Source organism: Mustela nigripes, chromosome 16 (assembly GCF_022355385.1).
Source record: "Mustela nigripes isolate SB6536 chromosome 16, MUSNIG.SB6536, whole genome shotgun sequence".
Lineage (NCBI taxonomy): Eukaryota > Metazoa > Chordata > Mammalia > Carnivora > Mustelidae > Mustela > Mustela nigripes.
The window spans coordinates 17,035,031-17,054,347 of NC_081572.1; the positions used below are offsets into that span (position 1 = coordinate 17,035,031).

Below are 19,317 nucleotides of genomic sequence, written 5' to 3' on the forward strand. Positions count from 1 at the left end.
GGCCGGCAGAATCTTTGCACTGAAACGCTTGGGGGCAATGCAATGCCACAAACACCAGTTTCCTCAGTTCCAGAATTTTCTATATGGGTGGGACCTAGAGGTGGTGGTCACCCAAAAGCTAGATTTACATAGCACTTAACACAGTGTTGGGAAAATGTCACAAATGTCCACAACAAAGCCTGCCCCACTCCACTGTGCCAGCCAGGTGTGGGGTGGGGAGGAAGGCCATGGCCTCCTCTGCCGCCCTAGGATCTCAGGATATGGAGCACCTCAAAGCTGCTCAGCCCCCAGCAGCACCCGGGAAGGTGTGGCAGGCAGGGGGACAGTCTGGGTCAGTCCAGAGAGGGAGTTGACCCGCTTCTGGGGTGGCTGCTGGTCCTGCCCAGCTTTGTGGCCCTCCCCTGGGGACCCTGGGCTGGGAGCTGAGGCATCCTGAGGGGGAAGGGTCACCAGGTCCTCCTCCCCCACCCCCGGCAGCCCCGCCCCCACCTGCTAGCCAGCCCAGAGACAGTACCTTTGTCCAGGACGGGCCCAAAGATGGCCAGGCTGTCGTCTATGGTGGTGCAGTTCCAGCGGCGGCCCCGGAACTGGTGCTGGCACTCCTGGATGCCCAGTTTCACGCCCTCGGCCACACTGGGCATGATCTCGATGTAATTCCGGCAGAAGCGCAGCTGCTTGGGGACCAGGCCCGGGATGGAGCCGCAGAGCAGGGGCTGCGAACCCAGGGATGTGTATTGCTGGCCCAGGGCCAGGGACCTGCGGGCAGACACAGGGTGGTGGCACATGGCCCATCAGGGGCCCTTTTTCTTCCTCGTGAGCCCTCTGGGGTGGGTGGAGCCATGGAGGGCCCCTGGGTCAGCCCGAACCCAGACCCTCCAGCAAGCTGGTGCCTCAGTGTGCTCCCTGCCCCTGTGGGGCAGATCTCCAGCCCAGCCAGCAGCCCTCTGACGGGGGCATATCTGATGTGAGCGCAGGGACTCTCAGGGGCACATCGTGAAAAGAACTCTGGACTGGAAAGATGGATTTGGGGCTCCAGGTTAAATCCCTCCTAGGCTGTGGGCCAGTTGCCCTGATGGGCCTTGACGCGGTTGGCCTGGACAATCTTCCACAGAGTCCGAGTTTCTGGGGCCACACAGACTCCAGTGACCCATGGGAAGTAAACCAAACCTAAAGTGAGGGAGGTGGCAGGCCTGACCCCAGCTGAAGCAAAGAAACAGAGAGGCTCCAGTCCCAGCAGGGAATTCATTATATACGTGTGTGCCTTAGGTTTGCACATGCACACGTGCGTGCACACGCACACACACTGCCATGGCAGTGTCTCTTAGCCGCCTCCTCCGGATGCTGCCTGCCCAGCCAAAAGCCCCCAGTGCCTCCCTAGGGAATCAGTAGCTTCTAGTAAGTCCTCTGACCTCTGTCCCCTGGGGCCTCCATGACCATCTTGGCAGCTTCCTAGAAGTTTCTAGAGTACCATCTTACCTCTTACCAGAGACTGGAGCTTGGCTTTGTTTCCAGACAAGTGGAGCTCAGTGTCAGGAGGGAGAAGATCCCAGATCACACTCTGCCGGCCAAGTCACCTTACTCTCCTAACCCTCATTTCTCAATCAATATCCTGTAAACCTCTCAGCATTATTTTTTTTTAACAGACTGCTTGGACATCAGGACTTTAATTTTTTTTAAAGGTTTTATTTTTATTTATTTATTTGTCAAAGAGAGAGAGAGCAAGCACAGGTGGGGGGGGGGGCGTGGCAGACAGAGGGAGAAGCAGGCTCCCCGCTGAGCAGGGAGCCTGACATGGGACTGGATCCCAGGACTCTGGGATCATGACCTGAGCCAAAGGCTGATGAACCACCTCTCAGCTTTTTTAGCAGAAGGGAAGGTCTTGTGGGGAGCCGGAATAAGAGTTTAAAATACTAGAAAACCAAGGTGCTGCTCTTCCCACTCTCTCCCTCAGCCCTGGAACAGCAGGAATGACATTTTGCAGGAGAAACTGAGAAAATGATCCGAGGGTCTCAGTGGACTTGAAGGTCAGTTGCCATCAGCCCTGTGATCAGGGACAGTGCGAGCTGGAAGAAGGGTTGCATGAGCCCCACCTCCTCCCCCTTCACACCCATAACCAGGCTCCAGTCCGGCAGTGACCTCAGTCAAGTCCCCCACACAAAGAGATGACAGAAGCCTTGGGAAGAGGGATCAGAAGACCCCAAATGCAGATCAGGAAAACACAGACACATCTGCACAAGCTTCCTGGACTAGACACAGGGCTTGAACTCAACGCCTGCTGTTTATCAGCTCTTACGTGGCTTTGCCTGTAGATTCCCGATCACTTCTCCAAGGCGGAGAACATCACTACCCCCCACCCCAGACCAGGAAGACCAGGATGCTGGGGTTTAGGGAGGAAGCTAGTTGCTCAAGCTTTCCAATGCCAGGCCTGTGGCCGAACACAGCATGCTCGCTGGGCTGAGCCTTTTCCTTGGGTTTGCTTCCCTCGATCCTTAGAACAACTGTAGGATGTGGAAGGGGGTGTTACGGCAGCCCTGCTTTTGGGCGGCGTGGCCTCGCGTTCTGAGGAACCAACCCAGACTACAGAGGGGCTAAGAAGTGGCTCATTGGACCCCATTCCCTCTGACTCACCCATGGATCTCTTGCCTCACGAAGCATGAGTGGGTCAGCCCAGAGCCCCCATGAGCACACGGCACACAGCCCCCGAGGGGGCCCAGGGACCATTCTCTCCTGTCCCAACTCTGTTTACGCTCATAAACAGCTTATCACAAGAACGGTGAGGTTCAAATAGCCATCACTGATTACACGATGGGCCTGTTCTAAGCACTAATGTCTATCGTCTTAGGTAATCCTCCCCGAACCTCATTATCATCATTATTATCCCATTTCCTAGATGAGGAGACTGAGGCCAGGAAGCTAAGTACCCTGCCCCAGTCTGCAGGACTGCACAGTGTCAGAATTGAACCTCCCTCCCCATTCAGGCTGTCTCCTCATGTACTCCTTTTTCTTTTCTTTTCTTTTTTTTTTAAGACTTTAATTATTTATTTGAGAGAGGGGGACAGAGAGCACAGGTGGGGAGGAGAGAAAGAAGCAGACTCCCCACTGAGCAGGGAGCCTGACGTGGGGCTCGATCCCAAGACCCTGAGATCATGACCTGAGCTGAAGGCAGACGCTCAGCCGCCTGAGACACCTGGGCACCCCTTCCCCACGTGCTCTTAACACGGGCCTCGAGCCCCACCCCCCAGCTGTCCCAGCAGCTCTGAGGTCACCCCCGCAGGAATCCGCCCAGGGTTCAGGGTGGAGAGTCAACACAGTGCAGAGCGGGCGGCGTGGGGGCAAGGCTCCCTTGGGAAGAAGTCCGGGCTCTCCCCACTCCCTCCTCTGACATTTAGCACCTGATGCCCCAGAGGAGGACAGTTAGAGAGGGGAGCTGAGACCCGATAAGGGATTCTGCCACCCCTGTCACCGCACCTGTGTTTGGTCCTGAATGGGGTGGTGATTCTCAGCCCCCTCCCCGTCTCCTGGTCTGGCCCCTCCCTGTCCCAGAGCAGCATGGGAAGACCTGGCACCCACTTCCCAGCCTCAGTGTCCGTCCCTTTGGCCAGAGCCAGTCTCCCCAGTGTCCCCACCATAGCGAACTCAGTCCATGTCCGGGTCTGGAGGTGTGGACCGCCCCTATGGTGGCCACGCTTGCCATCAGCTTGACCTCCGGCCCCCATAACACACTCTGATCTGGACCAGTCTGTCCCACAGTCACTTCTGGCACCAGGGTCCCTGTCCCATGTCATCCCCCATTATTGGTCTGCCCACCAGCCAAGGCTCCGAGTGCCCCGAGGCTCCAGCCTCCTTTTGCCCAGAGATGCGCATCCTCCAAGACTCTCCTCCTTCCTAGCTCTCTCCTAGCCCCTTGGCAGGCCTGGCCCCCTCAAGCTAAGCTGAGTCCTGGACTAGAATGAGAACCTACAATAGGAGCCCTATGACAGCACGAAGCCCATTTATACAGGTGAAAAAGCGAAAGGCCCACAGAGAGAGGTAGCTTGCCTGTGGCTGGCCACCGCAGAGAAGGGAGACTGAGGAGTGGGGATGTCCTTGCTGGCTCTTTATTTCCACCTGGCGAGGCTGCTTCTCATCCCAGCCCTCCAAGGGGCTCTGGCTCCTGCTTTCACCAGTCCCCTCCCACAGGGTCCAAGGTGGGCCTCCCCAGCCCAGCAGAAGCCCGAGCCCTGGGCACTGGCTGGCCACAAAGGCCACAGTTACTCCCCAAACTTCTCCCAACAGGGAGATACCTCGTTCCCTGCCCCTCCTCTGAAGGACACCAAGTCCTTCCTACTGGTCCTACTGGATGACTATGGCCTCTCCTCCAACACAGGCAGATTCCCTCTTGCCCTCCAAGGTCACATGCAACGCCAGCAATCATAACAGCAACCGTCTCCTTCACACGTCGCATCTACTATCTCAACAGATTTTCACAACAGCTCCCACTGGGGGCATTGCCGCCTCCATTTCAGAGGAGCAAACCAAGGCACAGAGAAGCGAGGCACCTTACACAGGGCAGTGGCTGAGCCAGGATTCAACCCTGGGTTTGTCGGACTCTGAGTATGATACCCTCTGAAAACAACTCTGGGCATGAGAGATGATCTCTTGTTTTTTTGTTTGTTTGTTTGTTTTGCTTTTAAACATTTATTTATGTATGTATTTGAGAGAGAGAACAGGAACGGGAGCATAAGGAGAAGCAGATTCCCCGCTGAGCAGGGAGTACAACACGAGGCTCGATCCCAGGACCCTGGGATCATGGCCTGAGCCAAAGGCAGATGCTTCACCAACTGAGCCACCCAGGCGCCCCAGAGATGATGAGTTCTTTCCCCTCCCACCAAATCCGGGCTCTACCCTGCTGCCCGGGGGCCAACGCAGTGTGTAGCCTAGAGGCTGGGCTGCCCAGCACAGACCCGGCTCTGCTGTTCCCTTACTACTGATCTCAAACAATTCACTCAACCTTCCCCTGCCTCAGTTTCACCTGAAACTATTATGTCTCACCTATAAGAGACATAATAAGAGGAAGGAATGAGAAAAAGCGTCGAGCACAGAGGAAGCCGTGTTTAGAGGCTGTCCCCAGCACTTTGTCCCCTTGTCCCGTCAGTAACCTCCTGCTTCCTGTCCTCCCATTCCTGACGTGACAGAACACACCAGAATTTCTAGAGCCCCTTCCCATCTGTTATTGGGAAGGATACCAAGCTGGCCCTTTCCTCGGCAGCTCAGTCCTAACTGGGGTGGTTGGACATGGATATTTGTGACCTGGCTCAGTGTTAGAGGTAACCCAAAGGACCAGGGCATGGGGATATTCCCAGAATGCTCCATTCGAGGGTTTCAGCTCGGCTCTGAACATCCTGCTGGTCAGGAGCAAGGCCCCCTGGGGAAGGGACTGAGGAGGCCTCGGCCGTGGGACTGATTTCTGCAAGATAGCTGCCCTCCGCCACACATGGCCTGGCACCCCTGACCCTGAGCCTGCTCCCCGCAGGAGCAGTTTCAGGTCTGAAACTCCATCACCACAGATGCATCAATGTCACGCACAGCGCCTTGTCCCCATTATGACATGTGTGCTCCCCCGGGGGAAGTCACACAGTGGGCCTCGTTCTTCGTTCTTCCTCCCCTAGTGCCAGCTCCGGCTGCTCTGCCCACCCACCGCCTCTCACCCCTCCCCGCCTCTGTGCGCAGTGAGCCCTCTCCCCGCCGAGTGCCTGTCCCCGGCCAGCCCCTGGCAAACATCTTTAACCCATTGAGCCACCCAGGCGCCCCCTTGGCAAACATCTTATCCATCCTCAGAACAGGACTCCTAGAGGGCACCTGGATGGCTCAGATGGTTAAACATTTGCCTTTGACTCGGGTCATGATCTCAGGGTCCTGGGATCAAGCCCCGCATCAGGCTCCCTGCCCAATGGGGACCCTGCTTCTCCCTCTTTCTCCCTCTGCCCCACCCTCTCCCTCGGCTCATTCTCTCTCTCTCTCAAACAAATTAAAAAAAAAAAAATCTTAAAAAAAGAAGATAGGACTCCTGGGTCACCTCTTTTCTAAAGACTCTCATGGGCTCCCAGACAGAACTGAGGTCTCCTGTCTCTGTTTCTTTCCTGCACCCTATTCACACCTCCTATCGCCAAGTGCTGGATTCATTTGTTTCCAGTTCGATCTGGCTGTGAGAGTGGGAGCTCCTTGGGGACCGAGGGGGCATCTCCTCCGGTTTCCCCAACACTTTGACACCCCCCACACGTGTGCGCACACTCAAACACACGCGCGCGCACAGGCACACTTGGTCTACGAAAAGGCCAGGCACGTGACAGGTAGGAAGGAAGGAACCACTCCTTTCCCAGAAGGCCAGCCCGATGTCCCCTGTCTCACAGCTCCTTCGCCTCACTCCCCAGGAATGCTGGCATCCGGAGCTCTCGCCTCCACACAGGACAAGACTCCTCGGTTCCGCTGAGGAAGTCCCTACGGTGAGGACCTCGGGCAACAGCGAGGCTCCCCAGGGAGGCAGGGACCCCGCCTGGCACCGGCAGCTGGTGAGGGGGAGAGCAGAGGGCACCGCCAGGCCTGCCCAGCTGGCCAGGGGCTATTCATAGCCAGCTCCTGGCCCGGCCCTGCCCCAGGGCTCTGCCACCCTCCCCCGAGGACAGCTCACCCTCCACCCCAGCCACCCACCGCCCAGCTGGGCTGAGGACAGACAGGGACAGCCGGGCAGGGGGAGAGCAGTCTGCTCGTGGACTCCTCGGTGTTGACCGCTCAGAGTGAGATTCCCTCTCCCGGGAGGCCAGACTCCAACACACAACGGCCTTGCAGAACTCCCGTAGCCACCTGGGTCCTTACCTCCCCACCGCGACAACATCCCTTTATCTGTCTCCCGAGGACCAATGAGGGCCCGCGCTGCTAGCCAGGGCACAGATAAAACTTCTAACCACGGATGCAGGTCAGCCTAGATGCTGACTCAACTTCCACATCTATCACATGGCCAGACACTAACGCGTGTCCTGCACCGGGTGGCCTGGCCAGGGACGCTGGCACTGTCGGCCCCGGGATCCTGCCATTCCCCCAGCATAGTAGGATTTTAGAGATGCGGGGCGGGGGGGAGGCATCTGGTTTGGGGTGGTTTGTATTTGGTAGCTATTTTTTTCCCAGATGGAATCATACACAACCTTCCCTAACCCCTCCCCGACCAATACACAAAACCAATAAGAAGAAGGACCTGTTCCTCTTATAAAGATACACATAGAATTAGCGCAGGATCCAGGAATTCTCGAGTGCCCGAGAGAAGTGAAAGCGGTCATGTCCATCAGTGTCAGGGCTGCGCCATTCGAGAGAACCAACAGGGGGACACAACAGAAGATGACCTATCCATTCCATGGAATGTTACCCAGCCCCAAAGAGGAATGAAGTTTAGACACCTGCTACCACACGGATGAACCCTGACAACGTGATGCCGAGTGACAAAGGCCAGTCAGAAAAGGGCAGATATTGTAGGATCCCACTGAGGCGAGGTACCCTGGAAGAGGCGATTTCCTCACCACAGAAAGCAGAGTAGCGGTTACCAGGGCCTGGGGAGTGGGAGAGAAGTAGGTGCTGACTGAGTGTAGGGTCTGCCCTCACCCCCGCCCCTCTGCAGGATGAAACCTGAGAAGCATGGGTCTAGTCTAAACCCTTCCTTCTCTAGTTGGGAAGACTGAGGCCCGGAGAGGGTCCCAAGTCACAGTCACGTATAGAAGATGGGTGGGGACACAGCCCAAGGAAAGTCTCCCCTTCTCCTCCTTCCGGTCTTGGGCGAGCTCCATGGCCAAGCCTCCCCGAGTTGTGCCTTTCTTGGAGTCAGGAAGGTCCTCACCTTTCTCCAGGGCATGGCTCCGTGTCTCTGCCCGCCCCAGACAGGGCTCCTGTCATGGGTGCTGAGAGGGAGGAAGGAGACAGAAACCACTTCCTCTGCGGTCTTCTGTGCCTCTCTCTCCTCCAGAGTGGCCCCATGTTTCTGGAAGTCCTACAGTAATCCAGGGCTTGGTACTCCACCTGCTGGCTCCTGGGCAGTACTAGGCAGGTGCCCTCCCTGTTCCTGGGTCCAGTGGGTCTTCCACAACCCCCCACCCCGCCCCCCCAGCCTGGGACAAGACAAAAACTTCCAAAAGGAGAAGGAAAGGCTTGAAAATGGACAGGACGTCCAAGAACCCAGTGTTGGTTTGGCAACACAAGGTTACTCCCTTTCCATTGAGGTCAAGAGGCCCTTCAGGGCTGGCGGAGGAGCCTAACAAGTTCAGGGGCACATACGGACTGGGGGAGGCCAGGGGAAGGGCCTGGCGCCCCGACACATCTAACTCCTGGAATGACACAGTTATAGCCCAGAATAGCAAGGCCATTCCTGCTCCCGACTAGGGCCACCCCGGTCAGGACGCTCTGGGTCACCCTGGTGCCCTGGCCAGGAGCTTGCGACAGGGCAAGACAGACCCAAGTCAAGGTGCACAAGTTACAGCTCTCCTGGCCCAGCTGCTCATCCTTCGGGATCTCGTGTGGGCCCCCCCCCCCCCGCCCCCGGTGCTGAGCACGGATTCAACCCCGCCCCCAGGTCAGTGCAGGCCAAGGCTCGGGAGTCGCTTTTCAGTCCAAAGGGGCTCCTGTGCTCCCTCCATCCACAGAGCAGGCCTAGAGACACCCCAACAGACGCCCTTCGTCAGGGAGCACCCTCGCTTATGTATTGGAAGGGAAGAGCATGAGGAGGGTAGAAAGGGTCCGTGCACTGAGTTGGGACCCTGAGACCAGAAAGGAATCAATAAAGAAACAACTCTAAGAGCTTCTGAGCCCAGGGAGGCCCAGGCCGCCTGCGGGCTCCGCATCTCAACTTAGTCCCAGCCAGCCAGCCAGCCTAGGGCCCCGGGAGGGCAATAAGCATGAGGAGTGGATGGAGGTGTCCATACTGGGGAAAGCAGGTAAACAGAGTCATCCCCCGCCGAGTCACTCAACACGCATTTAAGTGATGAAGAATCCGGCAGAGTGCCAGGGGCCGGGGACCTCGAGAGGCCTTAAGCCACACCCACAAACAGTCCAGATCAGGACGCATCTGTCAGTTACAGACTCACAGCATTCTTCCAGCACCTACGAAGTCACGGTGCCGGGAGTGCCGTGAACAAGTGACGGAGCATCCCGAGGCCCTCGTAACTCACAACCCAAGTCACCCCCACGCCAGAGAGCGTGCCGTCAGGGCCGAGACATCCAGGAAGGCGGAGGCGAGAGGGTCTCAGCCAGTGGTGATCACGAAGGCATGGCTGGGGCTCCTCGGGAGGCGCTGGGGTGGCAGGGAAGCCACAGGCATGAGGTGAGAGAGGGAACCGCAGCTGTTCCTACCCGGCTGGAGCCCAGAAGCTGTATCAGGAGCAAGGAGGGGAAAGGGGCCCTCACTGCCAAGCTTCATCCTGGCAACCTGAGCAGCCATTGGAGGCTCCGGAACTAGACTTTGGAGATATCAATCTATTAGACAATATCTAACTGCAAAATGGGCCCGGGGGGAGTGGGCACTAGTGACCCACAGCTGGGAAAGGGAGGCTAGTGTGACAGCTGATGCTAAGGAGGGTGTCAGGCTTGGCTGCACCTTACAACCCCTGGGGGGCACGTTCGTGGGTCTGGGGTGCATCCCCTATGCAGCTGGGGCGCAGCACCACCCATCTGGTCTCGAGGGGCCTGAGGCTGAGGGTCTTGGGACAGAGGCCTTAGGTGCAGAGAGGAAGTAAGGATGGTCACAGGGACACGAGAGGAAGGAGGAGAGCATGACCAAAGTTCTAAGCCAGGGTGACCAGGAAGATGGATATGATGTCAACAGAGAAAGGGACCTTAAGAGATGAAGCAGGTTTGGGAACAAAGACAAAGATAGTTTGTGGGGCCGAGGAGACCTCCAGGCACCTGAGTTCAGATGGTGCTGGGAAAAGATAGAGCTTAGAAGTTCAGATTTGGGAATCTGTTGGAGCTGAGAGTTGAATGACACTGGAGGCCTTGTCCCTCCCTGGTGGGCACATGGTAGAGGGAGAGACAGCCAGGAAGCCTCATGGTGTGGGCACAGGATGCCATGTGCCAAGGGAGGAGCCCCAGGAATGTGGGGCACTCCTGGGAAGGGAGGGCATCAGCAGGGGGTGGGGACATCCTATCAGATGGACCTCACACTTCAGGCCAGGGAATGGAGAGGGCTCTCCCAAAACCGTGCGGGAGGCAGGTCGGTTGGGCTTCACTCAAGCCAACACTGGCACCAAGCGCCCACGTCTGGCTTCTGTTTCCCGGTATTTCTGCTGAGGTCCCCACGGAGGCGCGGCCAACATACTTGGACAGAGTGAGTCACCACACCCTTCCTTTGCTCTGGTCTTTCCCTCTTCTACTCTTGTCCCCACCCGCCTCCCTGGGTGAAAGCTCTGAACATGCACTAAGCCATCAACCCTTACAGGGTCCCTCTCTGGGCCCATGGGTGGCACCTCCCAGTCCGACCCTTCTCCTGCTACCTGGGACCCACAAGGGTAGCGCTTTCCTCTCACCCGGGGACACGGCTCCTAGGCCTTTTCCTCGGGTTGGCTCAGCTGAAATCTGGGCTTTTGGACATCGGTCAGCCTTTTCTAGACCTATCACCCTGTAGTGTGTGCCCAACGTCGCCATGAGCATGGCGGGAACAGGAAGATGGGAGACTGGGTATGGGCGTGAGGGAAAGGGGGTGTTCCAGGCCAACTGTCTATACCACCACGAACAGGAAACCCACACATCCCCCAAACATAAAGCCAAAGTAAAGAACCATTTCCTCCCCCATTGGGCAGCACTTCAGATTCACCGTGAGAGCCCAAGAAGGGTCTTTCTACCTTCCTCTCTCTCCCTAAACTCTCCAACACAACTCGCTGGCCCTACTGGCCAAGTGGTCATGTCTATATTCAGCAAGTGACTTGAACCACTGCCTGCCGCCTTCTCGAGGTCCCCTTGCAGGGCCAAGTGGGGCCTTCCGAGCACACACACTGAGACAACCTGAGAGCCCAGAGGGGCCACGGCTCTGGGCAAGTGTGGGAGGAGGAGAAGGGGTGGGTGGTGGACGCTCCAAGCCAAGGGATCAAAGACTGAGTCCCAGTCAGAGGGAGGAGGTGGAGGTGCTGGCCCTGAGCTCCATCTGCCATCCTGTCCCAGAGCCCTGTGGGGTGTTTCTCTGGGGAGGAGAGGGAGGGAGGAAAAGGCGGGCGGCCTCGGCTGGAATGTTACAGCTTCTGTTCTCCAAAGCAGCTCCCAGAGCCCCTGGCCTGCGGCTCCCGGCTGATCTGATAAGATGTGACAAGACGGCCTGAAAAATGTTGAAACCTGTAAAATGTTGAAACCTGTTTTTTGTTGTGTTGTGAGCCTGAGAGGTTTATTTATTTATTTATTTATTTTTTTCTCCCCTCCTCAATTTCATAGGAAAGTGGAGTTGATCGGAGTGGAGAAGGGGAGGCGGGCAGGAGAGAGAGATCGTCCCCGTCAGCTAAATTGGGAGGCAGGGCTCAGAGCAGGATGGTGAGCCCTGGGGAGGAGGAAAGGAGAGTGAGAAGTGGGAACATGAAGGGGGAAGAGCCTGACAGAAGTTGGGGGTTGGCAGGGGAGAAGGTGAGGACAAGGGAGGGAAGGAGCTGCTGTGGCTCTGACCCGCCGGCAGCTCCAGCCTGGGTCTCCTGGGGGCTGTGTCCTCCCTCAGCACCCCGAAAGGACAGTGAGCTGAGGGTCCCCTCCTTCAGTGCGGGTGTTGGCCCAGGAAGACTCACTGTGGGACATGGAAATGCCTGAGCCCAGGTGGGTGTCCGGAGAGAAGTGAAAGGGGGTCTAGGCCCAGGGCCTCACCCCTCAGACTCCCCAAGGGTCTCCCGAGAGGCGCCAAGGCCACAGGTAGACGAATGCTCACAGGGGACTGCAGAGGGGAGACTGGTCCCCCGCTTCCAGGTCCACAGGCTTTGCTGAGCAATTTAGGGCCCACGGCTGAGCCCAAATGACCTCACCCTTGTTCAGTGGGGTCCTGTGCCTCCACAGCTGGGAGCTGCAGCCCAGCCTCTCCTCTCAGACACGCAAGGGGTTGCCGCGCTCTCCACAGATGAGGCGACGGAGGCCCAAAGACATCAAATGACTAACCTAGGGTCACAACACTCCTGCCTACCGGTTTTGGGCGACCCTCTGAACGTTCCCTCAGTGGGTCCTGTCTCCCACCGGAGAGATGCAAAGCGTTCTAGAAACCGTGGTGGGACCAGGTTGTCTCTGGAAGTGCTCCCTGGTACAAGACAGATGCTTGATAAAGTCCTGCTGAATAAAAGTTTCTGCCCAAGGAGTTTCCCCTACTGGTCTCTGGCTAGTTGGAAGGGGGCGGGGAGGGGCACAAGATGCCCGAGGAAGGCTTCAGAAGCATTCTGTAAACAGCCGCCCGTGTCCATTATTCAATCACGCTACTGGGCCATAGAATGTCAAAGATGAGTGGGATCTTGGGCTAATTCATTAGTCCCCTCCCTCAGGGGAAACTGAGGCCCAGAGAGGCAGGGTGATTTGTCTAAGGTTCCTCCACTGGTTGGAGGCTGTGTAGGGGTCAGAGCCCAGGCCCTGTGACCCCAGCCAGATCTCTGTCTCCCTTACGCCGTGCTGTTCCTTCTCGAAGTCCTGGGGTGGGAGGGACCTGATTCAGTACGCATGCATCACGTGCCTGGCGTGCGTAAGATGTAACCTCCACCCTCCTCAGAGGCCCCCACCCTGGAGCAGGACAGACATCCCTGCAGGTGACCACGGGAATGGCACAGCGTGAGCATGGAAACCACAGGGGATGGGAACGCTAAGGGAGAGAGGCTGACAGCCAGGAGTCCGTCTTCAAAGGGGCCACCTTTGAGCTGGGCCTTGCAGACGAGTTCAACTTGGACACCTGTGACTCCCAGATCTTGGCCACTTGTTTCTTCCGCCTCCCCTTCCACCAACCAGAATTCTGATTTAAACTTTTCCTAAAGCATGTGCATCGTTAGCGCCTTTCAACTGGGGACACTTCTGTCCTTCTCTGATCCTCCAGCCCCCAAGTTGCATAAGGCAGAGGTCAGTCTCCCATTTTCCAGGTGGGGAAAGGCCCTATACAGTTAGGTTGCTTGTTTGGAGAAGCCGCGTCTGCTGGTTCCCCAGGCCAGGATTTTTCTGGGTTCGCACACTCCTTTACCCTTCAGGCCAGTTCCAGTAAAAGACAAGACAGAGCCTGCCTAGCCCTCTTGTTCGCTTGGAACTCCTATTCATCCATCAAGGTTTGATTTTAAATTCCCCTTTTAATGGTCCAGTTTGAACTGCTCCCTCTGGATAGTCCCCAGTTCTTATACATGCCCAAGGGGAGCCTTAAACACATCCCACTGAATTGTCCGTTGACTCTGTTTTTCTGCTAAAATGGAGTTTTTTCAGAGGATGAATTACTTTGCTCAGTTTTGTATGGTGGTCAGAGTGTCTGGCTCCCCCCAGGCACACGGAGCCCCCTACCTGACTAGCACAGACAGTCTCCTCGCCTTCTCGGGTCCCACAGGCCACTGGCAGGCCCAGCTGAGGGCAAGGGATGGCCTTCCTGGCTCTCTGGGCCTTATTAAGCAGCTGCTGACTCTTCCACCTAGAAATCCTTTGTTTGACTCCTAAGAAGAAGCCCAGGAGAGACCACGGAAGGGAGAACCACTTGGCTGGGAATTCCTTTTTACAGCAGCTCCCCTGGGCTCCTCTGCAAGCCACGGGCTTGGTGTGTATCTTCACTCAACAAACACATATGCTGGGCCAAGCCCTGTGCTGGGCGCTGGGAACAGAATGGGAGGAGGGGCACCCCTCGTCTTGCAACTCCCAGCTAAGCCTAGGAGCTGCCCCTGGAAACCCCACATTCCTCCCCTGCTGGGGAGGACTCCAGCCCACCCTGCCTCCCCCCAAGACAGCACGGCTCACACACTGGGGAAGGCCAGGTCCCAAGGACCTCACGTACCTCGATCACCCACTTACCCTCCCTTACACCCGCTTTCGGAGGACGGGGGAAGAGCATTTACCAGCTGGTGGCTACTAGTCAGGGATATGGGCCGAGGCTCTATGGCACTTAGATCTCTGGGGGTGGTTTTGAAAACTACAGACACCTGGGATCCACGGCCAGCCCTGCTGAATCAGACTTTCTGGGGAGGAGTCCAGAAAACTAGATCGTTAAAAACCTCCCCCAGAGTGCGACAAGATGGCAGCATGAAATGATGCAGCGTGAGGCTCCTAGCCTCCCGCAGGAAGTTCTCTGGCCAAAGATGTTTAACCTCAGTGTCCTCAGGCTTTGAGAAGTAACTGTCAGCTGTCAGGAAGCACCAAGGATAGACGAACCAACCAAATGACACGAAGGGGAAGCAACCAGACAAATTAAGAATGTGGGGCAGTACACAGAGCTACAGGACTGAACTTCCCAGAAGCTCCTGTCACTTTAAAAAAGGGGGGGGGGGGGGGGGGGGAGAAGGGGGGATGCCTAAGGTTAAAATAAACGTAGGAAATGTAACAATCAAATAATTGGAGCCTAGCTTGAAAATCCTATCTGGGAAGGCATTGTGAGGATAACTGGGGAAATCTGAATCATTAGGAATCATGATTAATTTTGTTAAGTGGGGAAATGATATATGGTTAGAGGGGTTAACCTTCTACTTTGAAATACAAGGGTGAAAAAGAGTCATGATGACTCTCTTTACTTTGAAAGGGTGCAGCCCAAGCAAACCGGGCCAAACTGGGGGCGGAGGTAGTTTGTGAGGGGCAGGGGGAGGGCAACTAGGGCAAAATGTGAAACTGTTGAGCTAATAGGTGCGCATATGTGGGCTCCTTGTACTATTTATTCTGTTTTTCAGATTCACAATTTTCATCATAACACTTCAAAAGAACGATAACTATAAAAACTCCCACCAACTAGGGACTTCTGGTCACAGCCTCACAGGGCTCGAGCCTGAAACTCTGGACCAGGCCGGCTGAGCTCCCCAGGTGCACAGAGCCTGGGACAAGGGCAGTGCGGGGGAGGTCCTCACAGCCACCGGGCTCTGGGGTGGGGAGCACCTCTTGCTCCCTGGAGTTCAAGGATGCGCATTCCCAGGAGCGCATTCCCAGGAGCGCACCAGGTCCTCCTAGGGAACCCCCACAGCCATGGAGGGCTCAGTGAAACAGCTCTGCATGGTACCGGCACTTCCCCACACTGTTTAGGGAGGCTCCACGCAAGTTCAAAGCCACGGCTGCCCCTCCCTCTCGTCCCAGTCCCCCATCTGCAGGCAGAGCAGCCTGAGCAGAGCCTTAACATCTTCCCCTGTGCTAAATCCACTAAATTCACGGGTCCTGAGTGCCCCCGCCAGCTCCTCCGCAGGGCCCTTCCCTTCACTCCCTCTGCGCTGTCTGCTCCAGGGGCTCATTGCCACAGGTGCCAGCCCGGGTTTTGCAAACATCTACTCAGCACCTGTTAAGAGCTGTATTCCAGGCCCACCGCAGACCTCTGCAGGACCTTGTTAAGTGTTCCAGCACTCGGAGGGGCGGATCACTGCTTCTCAGCCCTGGCTGCGAGTCAGACAGCCCCAGGGGGAACTGACAGCTGCTGGTGCCTGGGCCCCACCCCCAGAGAAACAGATTGAGCAGGTCCGGGTGCCCCCATTTCTCTGTGTTATTCCATGCTAAGGGGAAGAGGCAGGGTGGAGACTGTCCGAGGTCACAGACGAGGCTCAGAACCCGCCCAGGATGGTGGTGGGAGAGGGTGCCCCCCCAATCCCTGATCGTCACCCACAGGGGCCCCACCTCTGTTGCTCCCACAATTAAGCCATGCTTTCCAGCCGCTGGTGTTGTCCACTTTCCTCTGGTGAAAGGAGCCCTCCCTCGGTCTCCCCTTCCCGGGCTTGCAACAAATCTCTTCTTCACAGCAAGGGAGACAAACCATTTTTGACCCAGCAGCAGCACATCAGTCAAAAGTGTGTGGGCGTGCCCCTCCATTCACACACACACACACACGCACACACACACACACATCTAAACTACTGGCCAGCCAGCACCATGCTCAGATTTTATCTGCCTTACAAAACACAGGCTAACGGACGGACGCAAAAAGACAAGACAAGAAGTCTATTTCAAGAGAAATCTCTTCCCCCTACAGCCTAACGCTTGATCTTCCAAGCTTTCTGTCCCCCAGTCCTCTGGTTTTTCCGGCTCTCATTTCCCCTTCTTCCTGATTCTCAACTTGGTTTTCTTAGCTTTGCCGTTGTGTGAATGGTGTGAGGCAGCCAAATGTTCTTTGCTCAGGTGCAGGACACCAACAGACACTCTTGGGGTTCAAGGTCCCAAAGCCTTCTCCCAGCAGGGGTCCAGGCTTTCCTTGCTTCAATGCCCACAGCCATATATATATATATATATATATATATGCGGACTTTGAGTTCCGCACTCATCACTCACTGGAAATGCTTTGTCTCCTCAAGTTCATGGGTAGAGGTCTCAATCGCCTTCTCTGGGTCTGTCCTCACTTCCTGCTGCGTCACCTCTGCTCACGACCTATGTCCTGTCCTGCCATCCCACAGCACCAGACCCATCCCCACAGAAGTGCCGGTGCCACAGGAAATTTCGGTATTCTCAGTCCAGTGCTCTAGTCATATCCGTGACAAAAGTAGAACTTTCTTCCAGCAAGAAACACACGTAAGGCAGAAAAAATAAAATCACACACATACACACACAAATAGCAAACACGTAAAGTAAAAAAAAGAAAGAAAGAAAGAAAGAGAAAAGAAATGTCTCTACGAATAGGATGTGTGTGTGTATAATGCGCCTTCAGCCTGAGGGGAAAATGTCAAAGCGTATTTGGTCCAGTCAAGCTTCCCACGGGGATCACCTCAGCCTGAGAAGACCTAAATCACCACAGACAGGAGGAGGAGCCCGAGAAGTGCCAGGAAACTGAGCTCATGGGGACACTTGGTTCGTGGGGACCACTCAAGGGAAACTGAACTGATGGGGACACTCAGAAATGCAGTAAAGGGAAATGCCTTATCCCGGTGTAAACCCAATGGTGGAAAGAGAACGCGGAGGGCGTTTGCTGGGGTAGAGAGTGCCTAATGAGGTCATGAAGAAAGAATTTGCTGAATTCTGTAAGTGAGGTAGTGAGGGAACCCACTCAGAGTGGAGGTTGTGCTGAATAACGACAGCTAACATTTATGGAACCCGGCTAGCGCCAGGAGCCACGGAAAACACGCCATGTAGAATATGTCTTTATATTTGCCGAAGAACCTTCTGAGGTTATAATGATCCCTCTTCGACAAGTGACAACATGGGATCAGAGAGGCTGACCACGCTTGTCTGGGGTTGTACCACAAGGAAACAGTGCCACCAAGATGCCTAATAAGGCAGTGGGGGAGACTTTTCTTGGGACAGAGTCTGTAGGGAGCTGAAAATGGGGGAGAAGGAAAATTCAAGGTGATCCTGCCACTCGGGCTCTCTTGGGATTTACAGGGGGCCCCTGTCCATTGATCTTTTCTCTTTTGAATGTTGGCATGGCCCTCCCATACTCGAGGTCTGTCTGTCTGTATCCCAGAAAGGGCTAGGCTCACACTCAAAGCATCCCCCCGCTGTGAGAAGGAGACCTCTGTCTGGGGGCTAGAGGGATGTGTGTGTGAGACGGGATGTGTGAATTCGGGACCTCCCCCAGGAGGCATCCAACAGGCCTCAGGTAGATGACACATGTTCCAGCACCTTCCAGTTTGCAAAGCCTCTTCCCCCACACGGCATCTTGGTTAATTCTCTCAAGAGTCCCGAGAGAAACACACTGTCTCCACGTGACAAATAAGGAAGCTGAGCCCCAACAGGGGACCAGTAAGTGAAGGGGGGGGTGGTGACCAAAGTCTCTGCTATCACTATTCTGCTGCTCTTCTCTAGACCCCACTGTCTGGGGACAACCAGTTCATTTGAGCAGAATGCATTTATTCGGGACCCACTGTGTGCTCTGCACTCAGCTGGGCACGGGACACCATCATGGCCCCTAAACTGGAGGAGGGTAATACGATCTAGTGAGTAGGTCACATGCGCCAGAACAGAAGACGTGAACAGGAGACCAGCCAGCTTACAAATCGTTCTGGAGGAGATGGGGGCACCAAGTGAAGGAGAGGACATGGGGGGGTTATGGGGGGGACAGATAATCTACAGGACTTCAGAAGGCTGTGCTCTGAGGTGGATTTTTATGCCCTGAGAGAGAAGGAAGAGAAAAGGCGCTTCTGAGACATTGGTGTGACTCAAAACACCCAAAACCCAAGAAGCAAAGAGGGAAGAAGGCAGGACCTGAAGTCCCAGCTGATGAGTTTAGATCCTATAGACAGTGAAGTGGGGACCAGGGCTCTTCCCCATTAAAAGAAGCCTGTCAGAGCTGGAAGGAAGGTTGTGGGGGGAGGGGAGGGCATCTGGCACAAAATGACAACCCAGAGGCAAGAGGACCCAGTGTTCACAACCTTTGGCTCTGTAGCCATAGTTTGGGAGTTCTGTTGGGATCCCTTGTGGCTGAGGAGCCAAAGGACTCAGCCAACCATGCTAAGGGGCTCTTCCACGTCTTCACAGAATTCTGGTTCTCCTCTGTTCACAGAACACACTGTACCACCATAGAGAAGAGAAAAAATCCAAATTTAACACCTTACCCAATTCTCACACTAGTCAAGGTTTTGATAGACTTATCAGTCCAGAGATACCTGGGAATTCCCTCATCTTTCCAGACTGGAAAGTTCACAGGTCCACTTTCCTCAGTCTCTCTGTGAGCCTTGCCAGCTGCTCCCATTCATGGGCGCCTTTGCCTCAGGATATTTGATGGGAAATCTCATCTGTTTACCTCAGCTCCTGTCCCTCCAAGCCGCCATTTTGGGCCCCACGGCCTTTCCTCAGGTGCTGACAGAGTAACTGCTCCCCTGCCTGGAATGCAGCCCCCAACATTCTCTGCTCCAAGCCAAACAGTCTGTGGCATGTGCCTCTCAAACCTCCTACAGTCACGTCACCGGATGAGCCCTTCCCCTGAGACCCCCACACCTCACTTCTGCTGTATGACCAGACCAGCGACGGTGCTAGAATAAAGCCCTGGCTACTATGCCAACCCCATGACTCCTGGGGTCCTCCTCTTAAGTGGAGAAGAATGGAGCCAGCCTACAGGGTCTGAGAGGGCCAGCTGGCTCACGGGGAAAGGGATTCCAGCAAGTTCACCTCAGAAGTCCGGGATGGTTCCCTCAGCCTGTTACCTTTTTTTTTTTTTTTTTTTTTTTTTTAGAGCAGGCTCCCCGCCTAGCAGAGAGCCCAATGTGGGGTTTGATTCCAGGA

General features: G+C 55.7%; 1 protein-coding gene across 1 annotated transcript in view; it reads right to left on the reverse strand.

Annotated features, from left to right (window-relative positions):
- Positions 1-19,317, reverse strand: part of WNT3 (Wnt family member 3) — a 47,244-nt gene that overhangs the window by 9,838 nt on the left and 18,089 nt on the right. Inside the window, exon 2 of the mRNA XM_059379496.1 lies at positions 515-756. Within this exon, the coding sequence (XP_059235479.1) occupies positions 515-756 (242 nt within the window). The remainder of the gene's footprint in view (positions 1-514; positions 757-19,317) is intronic.